This window comes from Triticum dicoccoides, chromosome 3B (genome assembly GCF_002162155.2).
Source record: "Triticum dicoccoides isolate Atlit2015 ecotype Zavitan chromosome 3B, WEW_v2.0, whole genome shotgun sequence".
Classification (NCBI taxonomy): Eukaryota; Viridiplantae; Streptophyta; class Magnoliopsida; order Poales; family Poaceae; genus Triticum; species Triticum dicoccoides.
In genome coordinates, this window is record NC_041385.1 from 706,259,871 (window position 1) to 706,274,874 (window position 15,004).

The following is a 15,004-nucleotide window of genomic DNA, read 5'->3' on the forward strand; positions in this document are numbered from 1 at the left end:
TCCGGATTTGGAGTGATCCATGGATTCCTAGGCCGTGGGCTCGTCAGGTCATCACTACAAGAGGAGGTAACCTACTGGAGTTTGTATCTGATCTAATCTCCCCAATCACCGGGACTTGGGACGAACAACTGGTTCGGGATACGTTTTGGCCGGATGATGTAAGGCACATATTGCAGATTCCACTGCGTGAAGGGGTTCCTGACTTCGTTGCATGGCAATTTGATGAGAAAGGTGAACACTCAGTCAAGAGTGCCTACAAGCTGCATGTGCAAGTTGGAAAACAGGCTAAGAATGGCGGCCAGGGTAGCAGCTCTGAAACAGTTGGTAATCTGAATGTTTGCCAGGAAGATTCTTGGAAGAGAATATGGAAGCTACCGTGCCCAGAAAACGTTCAGATGTTTGCATGGCGGTTAAAGCACGAGTCCTTGGCTTTTCGGACAAATGTGGCTCGAAGAGGGATCCAAATACAGGACACAAAATGCCTTTTCTATAGTAGAGCGAACGAAGATGGGGCGCATCTGTTTATCCGCTGCAAATCGATCAAACCAGTGTGGCGGGAACTCGGGCTAGAGAGTGTCAGGGAAAAGTTGGAAAACATCACATCTGTACATGTGATGCTTGATTTCATGTGGAAGTTGGAGGAGAGGATCCGAGTCCTAATCTTGACGGCCTGGTGGATGTGGTGGCACAATAGGAATAAACTCAGAGAGGGGGAGCTGCCAATGGTTGCAAGCGAGCTTGTAAGGCGTGCGAGGGCCTATGGAATGGAGTATGCTGAAGCTTTCAGTCCGCAAGTCAAAACCCGGGGTGGACTGGACAGATGGAGACCGCCTGGGGATGAAATGATCAAGATAAACGTAGATGGAGCCTTCACTCCGGGTGACTCGTTCACAGGATGGGGTGTGGTGGCACGGGACGGGGCAGGCAACATCGTCGGCGCCCGTGCAGGCCGCCAGGATGCGTTTGGTGCTGAAGCTTTTGCTATGTCTCAGGGAATCGCCTTTGCTGCTGAACTGGGACTGATCCGGGTGCTATTCGAATCTGATTCCCAGCTACTGATGGAGGCTCTTGACCTGCGCAAAGTCGACTATTCGGCCTATGCTGCTTTGATTGAGGACTCCAAACTTCAACTGAAGCAATGGTTCTCGCAACATGAAATCATGTACTGTGGACGTAGGGCTAACACCGTAGCGCATGAACTTGCTAAGCTTGGTCGTATGTACTTACCCAACCAATTCATAGAGTGGGACTCTGATGTACCTGGCCTTGTGGCCACTTGTGCTTTGGGCGAATGCCCCAGCACCGTTAAGTAATACAAGCAATGCTTGATTTAAAAAAAAAACCATAGCTGGTAATATTAAAAAAACTCTAAAAGTTCAACACTAGTGCATAAACCAAAGCCAATATATCATGATGGACTCGTTACACGAGGCAAAGAAGCTTCAGTAGTTGATGAGATACTTTTCCCATACAAAAGGGAAGACACACAATGATAATGTTTTGTCAATTCAAAGGAACTGAAAATAATACTCCCTCCGTCCCAAAATATAAGAACATTTTTGACACTAGAAAACAATTAAAACACTTAAATTCACGGGACTAGTAGATGGGAATCAGCACAAGATTGAGGAAAGAGCACCAACCAAACTGCTGGGTTCAGGCTTCAGGGCAAGCAAGCTCGGATGGTGGGAGGCCATGGCAGCTGGTACATGTACGCTGGCCCGTAGTACTTGTTCCCGTCGTGAAGGCGCTCCGACTCCATGGTGGCGAGGTCGACGGAGACGAGCCCCACGCCTTTCTCCGTGCACAACACGACGGAGCCCTCCCCCACCGAGACAACCTTCTTCGGCATGTTGACCTTCAACTCACCATGACCTTGAACCTCGCCGATCAACTGCGGCAATGGGACACTGTTCTCCAGTACCCATTCATGGCTGCCTTGTATGAAGACGAAGACCTTGAGATCTCTATGGTCCAGGCGGGCAATGCGCACCCTGCCGCCACCACAGCCTACGAACTCAAGCCCATAGCAGAAATACATGTCGTCCGGGAACAAGGAGCAGGAGAACTGCGCCGTGTCCTTGTCGAGGGTGATGATTTCGGTGCGCAAGGTCGTCCAGTAGACAGAGTTCCCGACATGCCTCGCCAAGCATAACTCTGTCATGGGCTTCACGCGGTGGTCTGCCGCGACCGGCGCCATGGTCCAGCAGCCGCCGTCGCGGCCTGTGCCGGAGGAGAACACGCACGCCCTGGCAACGACGTTCAGTCCGAGCGCGACTATTATCCTGAAATTTGACAGGCTGGTGCGCTGGCCGGCCGCCTCGTCAGCGGCGTCGCCGTCGAGCAGGAAGGCGCCGCGGTAGAGGCGGCCGCGAAGGCTCGCCGGGGGCGGGATCACCCTGTAGCGCCGCGTCGTGGGGTCGCAGACGACGAGGTCGCGGAAGCGACGCTTCGCGCACTTGTTCAGGACGAGGAGGCCGCCTCGACTGTCGGCGATGTGCCACGAGCCGCCGTCGCATCCCGGGAGGAACTCGAGCGACAGGCGCTCAGGCCGCAGGCCGACGGCGTCCGCCAACAACGGCGAGGGGAAGAAGACGGGGTTGCAGACGGGCCGGCACGCCCCGTGCACAGGCTCGTCGACGCGGTAGTGTCCGGCAACGAGAGGGGGCGCGCGGAGAGATCGGAGGCAGCCGAGAAAGGCGCCGTCAGCGATGATGCGGCGCCAGCGCTTGCACGCACATGCGGCGCGGACGAGGCTGAGAGGACAGAAGAGGCGCAGGAACACTAGCTCGAGAAGCTCATCGGGGACGTCGTGCTCGGCCGCCGGCGGCGGCGCCAAGATCTCGCTGCGATCTCCCATATGGCCGCCGGAAACCCAAGGCCTCGCGGTGCGATGTTCTTCCGGCGGCGGAGGAACGCCTTTCGAGGGTTTGGAACGCCTTCGGAAGTGGGCTTCGCGGCCGGGGGAGACTAGTACTCCTATAGAGAAACAGGGCTTGTTCCCAGCCAGAGCTGTAGTGGGCCGTTGGATGAGCCATATACGCCACAGATTCCAGAGGATGGATCTGTACTCATACCTACACATATATGGTGCTATCATTAGGGAGATTATAGATCGATCTAAGCAGTTTGTTTCCTGTTTTTTTAGTCATGAGTTTAGGAGCTCGAATGTTGAGGCTCACAATTTAGCGATGTATGTCCTTTCATTTGGTGTTGGCCGCCGTGTGTGGTTAGGCAACCCAGGCGATCTATCTTTCGTCCCTGTGTGACGGGTTAAATAAAGCTTCACGAGATTGTCTAAAAAAAACCTACACAACTATGTGCAAATATGTCCCTTTTCTCCCAACTAATTTGCTTAAGGTGGTGAAAAATACTTGCGCTACTGCGAGTCTGAGAGAAGAAATGTCACACATAATGCAGTGGACAAGGAAAGAGTGGATCCACTCGCCAGACATGAAGGCCCATGGGCAGAGTTGCGTGTGTGTGGTAGGCAGAGAGAGAGGCATGCGTGTATTGTGATACCTCTATACACCTAACCTTCTCTGTATCTCACCTCCTTCTCCTATACCTCACCTTCTTCTTTCTGAAGCAACAAGCTGAACTCGATCTATTTCCCTCGATCCACCCTTGTTTCGATCCTAGCAACCCTGGGTTCGTTACAAACTGGTAATCAGAGCCACTTCCCATCCCCTCCCCCAATTTTTTCCCGCCAGTTCGCGCTCACATCCTCTCGATCGGACCGTAATATCCACCGCCGTGGGTGCTGATTCACTCCGGTGAATTTGCCCAAAATCCCCAGCGGGGTTGGACTGATTTGAAGCGAGGGCGGCGGCGCCGCCATCCAAACCTTCTGCTCAAACCTGCCACATCCCCGTAGCCATGTCGGAAACCTCGGGAGAGATCAAGTCGTTGTTGGAATCGCTCTTGACGCGGTTCGAGGCGAGCCGGATCACTGCCTACAAGCATGTGGAGGCGCAGGTCGTCTTCAACGAGCAAGTTTCGAGCAACCTCATGCACCTCCGCCGCCACAAGCATGTGGACCTGACGCAAGCAGACGTCGATGAGGTGCGCCAGCAGCGCCCTGACCCCGACAAGCAGCAGGCGACCGCCTCCTCTCACCAGCACCAGTTCATGCCCAGGGGAGGCGCTCCACACGTGTCCTCGGGCACGCCCCTACCAGAACAACAAAGGGGCTTCGGAGTTCAGGGGCCGGTCGCGCGTCTCGTCAACGACGGTCCTCCCCTCATCCGCAACGCCCCATGGTCACCATCACCGGAGCAGGCCAGATGCCGCCACCAGCTTCTCCTCGCGGGCTTCCTCAGGCGCTACACGCGGACGACTACTACGTCAAGCCCCCAAAGCATGACTTCCCCAAGTTTGACGGCAGCGTGCCTTACCTCTGGATCGATCGCTGCGAGTCATACTTTGAGTTATACAGGGTGCCGCCGCACAACTGGGTGACCGCGGCCTCCCTCTACATCAAAGGCCACGCGGCGCATTGGCTCCAAGCATACCGTCAAGCACATCAGGCGCTCTCATGGGAGGCATTCTGCATCGCTCTCAAGGAAGAATTCAGCCCTGATGAGTTCGAGATGGAGATGCACAAATTACTGCAACTCCGTCAGACTGGCTCTGTGGCAGACTACAGGCTTGCGTTCGAGGGTCACATGTACCACCTGCTTGCGCTCGATGGCACGCTCAATAACAATTTCTTCATCACCCAATTTCTGCTCGGACTGCGCGACGATTTACGGGCAGCAGTAAACCTCCAAGCACCCACAAGCATCACCCGTGCCTCCGTGCTCGTGAGAATTCAGGAAGAAGAAGCAGATGCACATTGTCCGCGACCGCGCGTGTTTCCGGTCGGGCGCCCACCAAAGCACCCCATCGCTCTGCCTCCTCGACCACAGGTTGCACCGCGACCTGCCACCGCCCCCGCCGCCACTTGAGGGGATGACTTCACGCGAGAGCGGCACCTACTCAATCACCGCATGCGCATGGTCTCTGCTTCTGTTGCAGCGATCGTTACTCCAGAGAGCACCGCTGCAAGCAAGCCACGCAGTTGCTGACAATACACATGGGTGAGCACGGCGAGATCCTCACTGAAGATGCAATTCAGGCCATGGAGCTCTTGGACGACCAAGGCGTAGCCCCAGCGGACCAGGAGTGTTGTGTCTTGTCACCGCAAGCAGTCTCAGGCACGGAGACGCCGCACATAATCCGTCTTCGCGCACTAGTGGGAAATCAAGTGATGCTCCTCCTTGTCGACTCCGGCAGTACACACAGTTTCATCTCGGCATCTTTCGCTGAGAGGATTGGAGCGACAACAACACCCCTGCCACCGATGGACATTCGTGTGGCCAACGGTGAGCGTCTGGTCTGCGACAAGCTGGTGCCAGGAGTTAAATGGTGTACGGCGGCGTGTTAGGCATGGACTGGTTGGAACAGTTCAGCCCAATGAGCTGCTATTGGCTCAACAAGACGCTCACATTCGATCATGAAGGCACCACAATCACTTTGCAAGGTGTTCGACAAAGTGCAGTTCAGTCCTTGGAGCCAATTGAACCAGAACAGTTCAACAAATGGCAAGCAAGAAATGACATATGGTACATGGCACTAATTGATCGCCAACCACCCTCTAGTAACACTGTTAGCAAGCTGCCAGTAGGTATTCAGATGGTCCTCAATGAGTATAGCGACGTGTTTGGAGAACCAAAGAAACTGCCACCACACCGTCAATATGATCATGCCATTACATTGGTCGAAGGAGCACAACCAACAAACTCATGACCCTAACGATACTCGCCATTGCAGAAAGATTAGATCGAGCGGCAAGTCAGAGAAATGCTTGACTCCGGGGTGATCACGCACATCATGATCCCTTACGCAGCCCCGGTTCTCTTGGTAAAAAAGAAGGATGGCTCATGGCGTTTCTGCGTCGACTATCGTTGCCTAAACGACACCATTGTGAAGAATCGTTTTCCCCTTCCATCATAGATGAGCTGCTGGATGAACTTGCTGGCGCCCGGTATTTTTCCAAACTTGATCTACGGGCGGGTTACCACCAAATACGGATGAGAGAAGGCGACAAAGAAAAGACAGCATTCAAGACTCACCATGGACACTTCCATTTTCGAGTCATGCCATTCGGCTCGACAAATGCACCGGCCACCTTTCAGTGCCACATGAACCAGATCTTCTCCAAGTATGTACGCAAGTTTGTGTTCATTTTTCTCGATGACATCTTTGTGTTTAGTGAATCACTACAAGAGCATGAGGAGCATCTTCGGCCGGTGTTTGATCTTCTTCAAGAGCACCAACTTTGAGCCAAATTGTCCAAGTGCTCGTTTGCTCAGGAGAGCATCGACTACCTTGGTCACGTCATCTCAAGCACCGGAGTGGCAACACACACAGAGAAAACCCAGGCCATGCTCAACTAGCCGACACCCTCCACACCAACTGAGCTACGTGGTTTCCTTGGCCTCATCGACTACTACAGAAAATGTGTAGCCCGGTATGGCATCATCGCCAAGCCATTGACCAATTTGCTGACGAAGAAAGGATTCCAGTGGAGTGAACAAGCGCAGGCCGCCTTCGACCTCCTCAAATGCGCCATGGCTAGTGCCCCGGTGCTCACATTGCCAGACTTCACCAAACCGTTCAGCATAGAGACTGATGCCCGCGACACGGGTGAGGGAGTCCCGAACTAGGAGGTGTCCGGATAGCCGAACTACCATCATCGGCCGGACTCCAAGACTATGAAGAAACAAGATTGAAGACTTCGTCCCGTGTCCGGATGGGACTTTCCTTGGCGTGGAAGGCAAGCTTGGCGATACGGATATGTAGATCTCCTACCATTGTAACTGACTCTGTGTAACCCTAGCCCTCTCCGGTGTCTATATAAACCGGATGGCTTTAGTCCATAGGACGAACAACAATCATACCATAGGCTAGCTTTTAGGGTTTAGCCTCCTTGATCTCGTGGTAGATCTACTCTTGTAACCCACATCATCAATATTAATCAAGCAGGACGTAGGGTTTTACCTCCATCAAGAGGGCCCAAACCTGGGTAAAAACATCATGTCCCTCGTCTCCTGTTACCATCCGCCTAGACGCACAGTTCGGGACCCCCTACCTGAGATCCGCCGGTTTTGACACCGACATTGGTGCTTTCATTGAGAGTTCCTCTGTGTCGTCACCGATAGGACCGATGGCTTCTTCAATCATGAACGACTATGCAGTCCAGGGTGAGACCTTCCTCCCCGGACAGATCTTCGTATTCAGCGGCTTCGCACTGCGGGCCAATTTGCTTGGCCAGCTGGAGCAGATCGAAGGCTACGCCCCTGGCCGTCAGGTCAGATTTGGAAGTTTGAACTTCACGGCTGATATCCGCGGGGACTTGATCCTCGACGGATTCGAGCCATAGCCGAGCGTGCCGTACTGTCACGATGGGCATGATTTAGCTCTGCAGCCGGACAGTACCCTGGAGGCCGCACTCGAGCCCGCCCTGATCTTCGACTCGGAGCCGGCTGCGCAGACCAAGGCTGGATGGCTAGACACCGCCTCGGGGGATGCAACCTGTACGGCGATAGAGCCGAACACCGATCTTGTCCCCCATGAAGCTCGTGACTCCGAGGTGCCGAACTCTTTGCCGGACTCCGGACCTCCCGCGCCCCCCCAGTCGAATCCGATTGGGCGCCGATCATGGAGTTCACCACGGTGGACATCTTTCAACACTCACCATTTGGCGATATCTTGAGTTCGCTAAAGTACCTCTCGTTATCAGGAGAGGCCTGGCCGGACTGCGGCCAGGACGGTTGGGATGCGGACGACGAAGAAATTCAGAGCCCACCCACCACCCACTTGGTAGCCACTGTCAACGACCTAACCGACATGCTAGATTACGACTCTGAGGACATCGACAGTATGGACGACGATGCCGGAGACGACCAAGAACCAGCGCCCACCGGGCACTGGAAAGCCACCTCTTCATACAACATATACATGGTGGATATCCCAAAGGATGGGAACGGCGAAGGAATAGCGAAGGATGACCCCTTCAAGAAACAGCCCAAGCGCCGGCGTCAGCGGCGCCGCTCTAAATCCCGCCATAGCAAGAATGAGGATTCCGGCACCGGAGACAATAATACACCGGATAGCGCCGAAGACAACCCACTCCAGCAAGATCCAGCACAGGAGGAAGGGGACACCAGCCCTCATGAGAGAGCGGCCGAAGAAGAGGTAGAGGACTATATGCCTCCCTCCGGAGACGAGGCGAGCCTCGACGACGACGAATTCGTCGTGCCTGAGGATCCCGTCGAACAGGAGCATTTCAAACGCAGGCTTATGGCCACGGCAAACAGCCTCAAGAAAAAGCAGCAGCAGCTTAGAGCTGATCAAGATCTGCTAGCCGACAGATGGACCGAAGTCCTCGCAGCCGAAGAGCATGAACTCAAGCGCCCCTCCAAAAGCTACCCCAAACGCAAGCTGCTCCCCCGATTAGAGGTGGAGGCATATGATCCCGCTTCACCAGGAGACAATACGGCTGATCGACCACCCCGTGGTCGTGACAGAGAGGCCTCAAGGCCCTTCACTAGACCCGTACCCCGACATCGCTCGAAAAGCACAAGGCCACAGGGGAACAGTCCGGACCTGCGAAACATATTGGAGAATAAGGCAAGATAATCAAGATCGATCTATGGATCACGTGGGCGCCCCACGATACGTGACGATCCCCGTCACCCCGGACACATTAAGCCCGGCCGGGCCGAACACAACAGACAAAGCTATTTTGAGCTCCGTCGCGATATCGCCCAGTACAGAGGCGCCGCACACCCACTGTGCTTCACATATGAGGTAATGGATCATCAAATCCCAGAAGGGTTTAAACCCTTCAATATTGAATCCTACGATGGCACAACAGACCCCGCGGTTTGGATTGAAGACTATCTCCTTCACATCCACATGGCCCGCGGTGACGATCTACACGCCATTAAATACCTCCCCCTCAAGCTTAAAGGACCAGCCCGACATTGGCTCAACAGCTTGCCAGCAGAGTCAATTGGGAGTTGGGAGGACCTGGAAGCCGCATTCCTCGATAACTTCCAGGGCACTTATGTGCGACCACCAGACGCTGATGACCTAAGCCACATAATTCAGCAGCCAGACGAATCGGCTAGGCAATTCTGGACACGGTTCTTAACCAAGAAAAGGCAATCGTCGACTGTCCGAATGCCGAGGCCCTCGCGGCCTTCAAGCATAACATCCGCGACGAGTGGCTTGCCCGGCACCTGGGACAGGAAAAGCCGAAATCCATGGCAGCCCTTACATCACTCATGACCCGCTTCTGTGCGGGTGAAGACAGCTGGCTAGCATGCAGCAACAACCTCAACAAAAATTCTGGCAGTCCGGATATCAAGGACCGTAGTGGCAGGTCGCGTCGCAACAAAAACAAACGCTGCATTAACGGCGATATCAGTGAGGATATGGCAGTCAATGCCGGATTCATAGGCTCTAAACCCGGTCAACGAAAAAAGCCATTCAAAAGAACAACTCAGGGTCCGTCCAATTTGGACCGAATTCTCGACCGCTTGTGCCAGATACATGGCACCCCTGAAAAGCCAGCTAACCACACCAATAGGGACTGTTGGGTGTTCAAGCAGGCAGGCAAGTTAATTGCCGAAAACAGTGACAAGGGGCTACATAGCGATGACGAGGAGGAGACCCGACCGCCGAACAATAGAGGACAGAAGGGTTTCCCCCCACAAGTGCGGACGGTGAACATGATATATGCCACGCACATACCCAAAAGGGAGCGGAAGCGTGCACTCAGGGATGTATACGCGATGGAGCCAGTTGCCCCAAAGTTCAATCCATGGTCCTCTTGCCCGATCACCTTTGACCGAAGGGACCACCCCACCAGCATTCACCATGGTGGGTTCACCGCATTGGTTCTAGACCCAATCGTCGATGGATTTCATCTCACCAGAGTCCTGATGGACGGCGGTAGTAGCCTAAACCTGCTTTATCACGACACGGTGCACAAAATGGGCATAGACCCCTCAAGGATTAAACCTACCAAGACGACCTTTAAAGGTGTCATACCAGGTGTAGAAGCCAATTGTACAGGCTCAGTTACACTGGAAGTGGTCTTCGGATCCCCGGATAACTTCCGACGCGAGGAGTTAATCTTCGACATAGTCTCGTTCCGCTGCGGCTATCATGCCTTGCTCGGACGTACCGCGTTCGCAAAGTTCAACGCGGTGCCGCATTACGCATACCTCAAGCTCAAGATGCCAGGCCCTAGAGGAGTCATCACGGTCAACGGAAACACTGAACGCTCCCTCCGAACGGAGGAACATACAGCGGCTCTCGTGGCAGAAGTACAAAGCAGCCTTTTAAGGCAATTCTCGAGTCCGGCTACCAAGCGGCCGGACACAGCTAAGCGCGCCCGGAGTAACCTACAACACGACCACCTGGCCCGTTCCGAGCACGCGTAGCAGTGCGGCCCCAACCCCAGCCCCTGTAAAACATTAAGACAGACCCTTCGCGTACTCCATTACGCTCTGCAGATACCATGGGCATGGGGCAAGGGGCTCGACCACGATAAGTCCAGACTGCGGCTGAACCGCACCAAGGGCTCTTAAGTGTGTCGTTTGTTTTTTCTTTTCCTTTTATTTTTTACCTACAGGACTCCGTTCGTCAGAGGCGCTGTCCGACAGCAGACATGTCGAACCCACGATGCAACAGCCAGGGAAGGAGGAAGGCTACAACGAAAATCCAGGTGGTATCCATTATGAGCATTAAATCTGTTTTATGCATTATACTGTAGCCTACCCCTAGAGGGGGACATGTTCAACAGTCCCATCCCTTGCTTACCGTACCACTTGTATCGTCCTGCACTTACTGCAGTTTTTATTGAATAAAGCAATGCAACACATTTTTGCTTCCAATTGCATTTCTTTCTTACACATATGTTCATCTATGACATGTTGCATCCGTACGTTTTGGTACGGCTAAATACACCAGGGGCTTATGTTTCCCGCGCTATGGTGTGATAAGTCCGAACACTTTCACAAGTGCGGCACCCCGAACTTATAGCATTATATGCATCGGCTCCGAATCATGTTCTTGGGTCAATAGTTGGGTTTGCCCGGCTCCCATGTTTTGGTACCTTACGTTCCGTTTTATCGGCTAAGGTAGCACTGGGAGAACCACTGCGATTCCATCCCAGTTGAGCTGGGTTAACGCCTCGGTGGAGAAAGCTAAAACTGACCGTCATGATGAGGCGAGAGCTGGTCGCTGTTCGAGAGGTTCTTTGCGAGTCCCTAAAGACTTATGCCACTTCGAGCGAGGAGCCGGATTCTGTTCGGCCAAGGCATGGATAGCACCCCAAATTCGGCCTTCCGAAAACTAGGGGCTTCACCGAAATTTAAAATTATAGAATTCTATGGCTAAGCGAGAGTGTTCAAGCATTATAAGTCCGGTTGCCTTGTTCGTTGTGTTGAGCGCCTCCCTAGATGGACCCAAAAATGGGAACAAGAGCGCTCGAGTTTATCCCGAACACCCCAACACTCGTGGCATGGGGGCTGAAGCCGATGACTTGCCATCTCTCAGATTTGATAAACAGCCGCACAGAAGGTAATATTTTAAATTAACAAGCATTGCTTAGCGCATATGAACCAAGTTTTCAGCGCACAGGATAACAAAATGCGAGTCTACTCAAATATTACATCTTTGGAGCACTCACCCGCAATAGTGCGGGCGCCCTTCAGCACACTCTTATAATACATCTCGGGAGTACGATACTCCTTGCCCTCTGGTGGTGGGTCCGTCACAAGCTTCTGGGCATCCATCTTGCCCCAGTGCACCTTTGCATGGGCAAGGGCCCGACAGGCACCTTCAATACAGGCAGAGTGCTTGATGACTTCAACCCACGGGCACACATCCACCAGCTGCCGCACCAGGCCGAAGTAGCTCCCAGGCATGGCCCCCTTAGGCCACAGCTGAACTATGAGGCCCTTCATGGCCTGTTCGGCCGCCTTGTGGAGCTCGACCAGCTGCTTCAGCTGGTCGCTAAGGGGCACCGGATGCCCGGCCCCAGCATACTGAGACCAGAATACCTTCTCCATTGAGCTCCCCTCCTCGGCCCAGTAGAATGCGGCAGCATTGGACACGCTGCGGGGAAGATCTGCGAACGCTCCTGGAGAGCTCCGAATTCGGGTAAGCGACATGTAATTAACACTCACATGCTTACTTTGCATGAAAAATTCCTTACCCGCTGCTATTTTCTTTATCGCCTCGATCTCCTGGAGGGCCTTGTAGGCTTCGGCCTTAGCGGCTTTGGCACTCTCAAGAGCCGTTGCAAGCTCAGACTCTCGAGTCTTCGAGTCACGCTCCAGGCTCTCATGTTTCTGCACAAGATCCTGGAGCTCTTGCTGTACCTCCGCCACCCGCGCCTCTTGCTTCTCTCGCTCGGTGCGCTCCGCAGCCGCATTGTGTTCGGCCGCGGCCACCGCCTCCTTCAGGGTCGCCACCTCGTTAGTGGCCCCTGCAATACCCCAGTTATCCTTGACATTTTTCTTGCAACCAAATCCTTTTCTGTAAGGTACAATTTTCATAAGGTATTACTCACCTTCTTTTTCCTCGAGCTGCTTCTTGGCATGGCCGAGCTCGTTCTCGGACCGCTCGAGGTTTTCATTCAAAGTATTGACCTCCGCAGTCAGTGCGGCAGAGGTCAGCAGCACAACCTGCAATCTTATATTGACATATTTTTATGACTCATGCGTATATCTTTTTTAAGATCCTTAGTCCGGATTTTCTTTCCGAACACCGAACCGAGCATCAGGGGCTACTGTCTATGTGGTACCATTTTACATATATTGAAATTCTTACCTCAAAGCCTGTTAGAAGGCTGCTGCAGGCTTCGGTCAGCCCGCTCTTGCCGAGCTGAACCTTCTGAATCACCGCACTCATAACAGTGCGGTGTTCCTCTTCGATGGAGGCGCCGTTGAGCGCCTCCAGCAAATGATCCGGCACCTCCGGTTGGACGGAGGCAGCCGGCATCGCGGTCTTGCCCTTCTTACGAAGGGGTCGCCCGCCAGACTCCGGAGCCACTATGGGTTCCGGGGCTGAGTCCGGTGCAAAGTCCGGGAGGTTGTCCTGCGACACCTCCGGGGCCCTCTCCTCTTGGTGGGTCCCTTCCTGGGATCCCACCCCGGCATCGTCCGCATCACGGGGGGTGGAGGCAGTCGGAAGAGAATTCACATCCGACGCCCCTAAGGACCCGCTCGACGAAGTGGGGAGATCATCCTTAGGCGGACTGCAGGGTTGTATGCGGCATTAGAAAGACATAACGTGGCGGAAAACGAAAACCTTGAAGTTATTCGGGAGTCCGGATACTTACGATCTCGCCAGAGGCTTGGCCCTTGGAGGCCAGTCCTCGTCGTCGTCACTGGCGTTGGCGGAACAGTCCGGGGGAAGAGTTTTTCCCCTCTTGGACCCTTCGGCCTCCCTTGTTGGGGAGGCCTTCCATTTCTTCCCTCCCCCCGCTGGGGGAGAGGCTTGCTTCTTCTCCTCCTCGCCTTGGTGGGAGGAGTCGGCCTCAGATTCGTCGTCCGATAGCACCTGAAAACGGGAACTCTTTCGAGTCCCCGTGGACTTCTTCTTGGCCTTCTTCTCCAGCACCACGTGGGGTGCCGGAGCCAGCAGCCCCGTTAGGCGGGCGTCAGCTGGGTCCTCTGGCAATGGGGCCGGACAGATAGCCTGTGCGGCCTTCTTCCGCCAGTCCTGTCAAAGGAAAGGGAGTTTTAGATCCCGCATAGAGTCAAACTATGAATCACAAGCGTCTCTTAAAGGACAAAATCATTTACCTCGTCAGCCGGGCGCTGCGAGCGGAATTCGCGATCTTCGGTAGCGGATGCGGGAGCTTCGGCGCCCTTGAACAACACCTTCCAGACATCTTCATACGTAGTGTCGAAGAGCCCGCTCAGGGTCTGGTGCTGCGCCGGATCGAACTCCCACATGTTGAAACCCCGTTGTTGGCACGGGAGAATCCGGCGGATGAGCATGACCTGGACTACGTTGACGAGCTTGAGCTTCTTGTCCACCAGCTTCTGGATACAAGCTTGGAGTTCGGTCAACTCCTCCGAATTCCCCCAGATCAGGCCACTCTCTTTCCAGGAGGTGAGCCGTGTAGGGATGCCGGATCTGAATTCGGGGGCCGCCGCCCAATCGGCGTCATGCGGCTCGGTGATGTAGAACCACCCCGATTGCCACCCCTTGATGGTTTCCACGAAAGTACCCTCCAGCCACGTAACGTGGGACATCCTGCCCACCATGGCGCCTCCGCACTCCGCTTGGCTGCCCTTCACAACCTTCGGCTTGACACTGAAGGTCTTGAGCCACAAGCCGAAGTGGGGCTGGATGCAAAGGAAGGCCTCGCACACGACGATAAACACCGAGATGTTGAGGATAAAATTTGGGGCCAGATCATGGAAATCTAGGACGTAGTAGAACATGAGCCCCCGGACAAAGGGATGAAGTGGGAAGCCCAGTCCGTGGAGGAAATGGGGAAGGAATACTACCCTCTCATGGGGCCTAGGGGTGGGGATGAGCTCTCCCTCGTCGGGGAGCCGATGCGCGATATCGCTGGACAAGTATCCAGCGCTGCGCAGCTTCTGGATATGCCCCTCCGTGACGGAGGAGGCCATCCACTTGCCTCCCGCTCCGGACATATTTGGAGAAGGTTGAGGTGAGATGTGCGTGCTTGGGCGCTAGAGCTCGAGTTCGTGGGGATGGATAAGCCAAGGAGGAAGAAGGCGCAGGTAAAAGGATAGGATCTTTATCCCCTTATATGGGCGGACGGAAACATGCGTCCCCACCGGCCTAATAAAACTCGCTTATCTCCCAAGCGCCGCAATCAATGGAGCGGTTGGGTTACCCATGTCCGTATTGATGGGAATCCTGGAATAAGGGGAACACGATCTCTGCTTCGACAAGATGT

General features: G+C 54.3%; 1 protein-coding gene across 1 annotated transcript; it reads right to left on the bottom strand.

Moving 5' to 3' along the window:
- Positions 1 to 1,487: 1,487 nt before the first annotated feature.
- Positions 1,488 to 2,860, bottom strand: LOC119279844. Its single transcript, XM_037560938.1, has one exon. It carries the CDS (start codon positions 2,858 to 2,860, stop codon positions 1,664 to 1,666), a length of 1,197 nt encoding a protein of 398 aa, XP_037416835.1. The 3' UTR covers positions 1,488 to 1,663.
- Positions 2,861 to 15,004: the final 12,144 nt, after the last annotated feature.

What these genes read in the sequence shown, in the direction of transcription:
- LOC119279844 (XM_037560938.1), bottom strand. Translation starts at nt 2,860, where the DNA reads ATGGGAGATCGCAGCGAGATCTTGGCGCCGCCGCCGGCGGCCGAGCAC.